This window comes from Quercus suber, unplaced genomic scaffold (assembly GCF_002906115.3).
Source record: "Quercus suber isolate HL8 unplaced genomic scaffold, Cork oak 2.0 scaffold_244, whole genome shotgun sequence".
Taxonomy (NCBI): Eukaryota; Viridiplantae; Streptophyta; class Magnoliopsida; order Fagales; family Fagaceae; genus Quercus; species Quercus suber.
Genome location: NW_027069701.1, coordinates 624,373 through 625,982, shown reverse-complemented (window position 1 = coordinate 625,982; position 1,610 = coordinate 624,373). Strand labels below are relative to the sequence as shown.

The window sequence follows — 1,610 nt, the reverse complement described above, 5'->3', positions numbered from 1 at the left end:
AACTCCTCCTCTAAGGACAGCCTCTCCTCCTCTTCAATACATGCAAAATCTAAATTATCCATAGTAGGGCGCCCAAAATTAGTTTCCTCATACAACCCTTGATAGAAGAGAACTAACTGAGAGTGCACATCTGACTCTTCCTCATAAAGAACACCATCCACCTCGATCCTCTTAATATGATTATCATGTCTATGAGAGTTTGCTAATCTATGAAAGAAGTGAGTATTATTATCTCCCTCCTTCACATATAAAGCCCGAGATTTTTGTCCCCAGGAAATTTCCTCAAGAGAAGCCAACTGGTCTATGTCTCCTTTAAGTTGAATATGACGGAGCTGTTCCTCATTCGAGAGCCCCATCAACTCCTCTCTCGCATCCAAACCCATCAATTCAGTCAGCAAATTTTTCTTTCTAAAAGCCAAGTCACCAAACTCCTCCCTGTTCCACTTTTTTAAATCTGCTTTCAAAGCCTTCAATTTTTGAGCCAAAATAAAACTTGGTAAGCCCACAAAACTGTACCCATTCCACCATTGTTGAACTCTGTCAACAAAACCCTCAACTTTCAACCACATATTTTCAAACTTCAAGGCACTTCAACCACGTCAGACAGCACCAGCTTCCAACAAAAGTGGACAATGGTCTAAAATAACACGAGGAAGCACCTTTTGGGATATATTTCCAAAATGTTCCTCCCAATCTGGAGTAACCAAAGCCCTGTCAATTCTTGACATAGAGGGAAGACCAGAATCTCTAAACCAAGGGAAGGAAGCCCCCTCTAAAGGTAAATCAACTAAAGAATTACTCTCTATAAAGTCCGAGAATGCAAATATAGCCGGGCTAAATGACTCACAGCCAAGCCTTTCACTAGGGTACCTAATGATATTGAAATTCCCTACTAAGCACCGTGCCATGGGCCATCTAGCACACACTTGAGAAAGCTCCTCCCACAAAGAAGCCCGCTGACCATCATCATTGGGGCCATACACACCTGTACAAGCCCAAACAAAGTCATCCACCACTCCTCTCAATAAGACACTGACAGAAAACTGTCCAGCAATAACATCGAATTTTTCAACAACCCTCTTATCCCAAATCAGCAAGACCCCTCCTGAAGTCTGCACGGTGTCCAGAACTACCCAATCAATGAAAGGACTCCCCCATAAACTCCGAACAAAAGCACCATCAGTAGAAGATACTTTCGTTTCTTGAAAACATACAATATCACACTTCCAATCTTTGAGAAGATTCTTACAAACCCCTCTCTTCCAGGGATTATTAAGCCCCCTTACATTCCAAGCAAGTAGTCGTAGAGTCATTTACTACTACCAACATCCCCCACAACAGTCGAAGAAACATTGCTCCTGCTCCTAGAAGAGACCCCATCGTAATTAACATTATAGATAAGCCCCTTAAGCTCCTTGAGACCTTGTGACCCTGAATTTGCAGGTTGTTTGGGCACCCCAACATCAATCACCTTGAGACACTCCTGTTCCAAAAGGCGAAACAGAGCCAAACATTGAGCTTCATGTTTCATGATAGGAAAACCCACCATGTTATAGAAATTTTTCATCAACTGGGACACCCAGTTCGAAGGTGGCCCTAACTCCATCACC

General features: G+C 42.7%; 1 protein-coding gene across 1 annotated transcript; it reads right to left on the bottom strand.

Moving 5' to 3' along the window:
* Window positions 1-599: 599 nt before the first annotated feature.
* Window positions 600-1,313, bottom strand: LOC112037820 (uncharacterized). The gene has a single exon (XM_024070652.1). The coding sequence runs from the start codon at window positions 1,311-1,313 to the stop codon at window positions 600-602; it is 714 nt and encodes a 237-aa protein (XP_023926420.1).
* Between the last annotated feature and the right edge of the window lie 297 nt (window positions 1,314-1,610).

What these genes read in the sequence shown, in the direction of transcription:
- LOC112037820 (XM_024070652.1), bottom strand. Translation starts at nt 1,313, where the DNA reads ATGACTCTACGACTACTTGCTTGGAATGTAAGGGGGCTTAATAATCCC.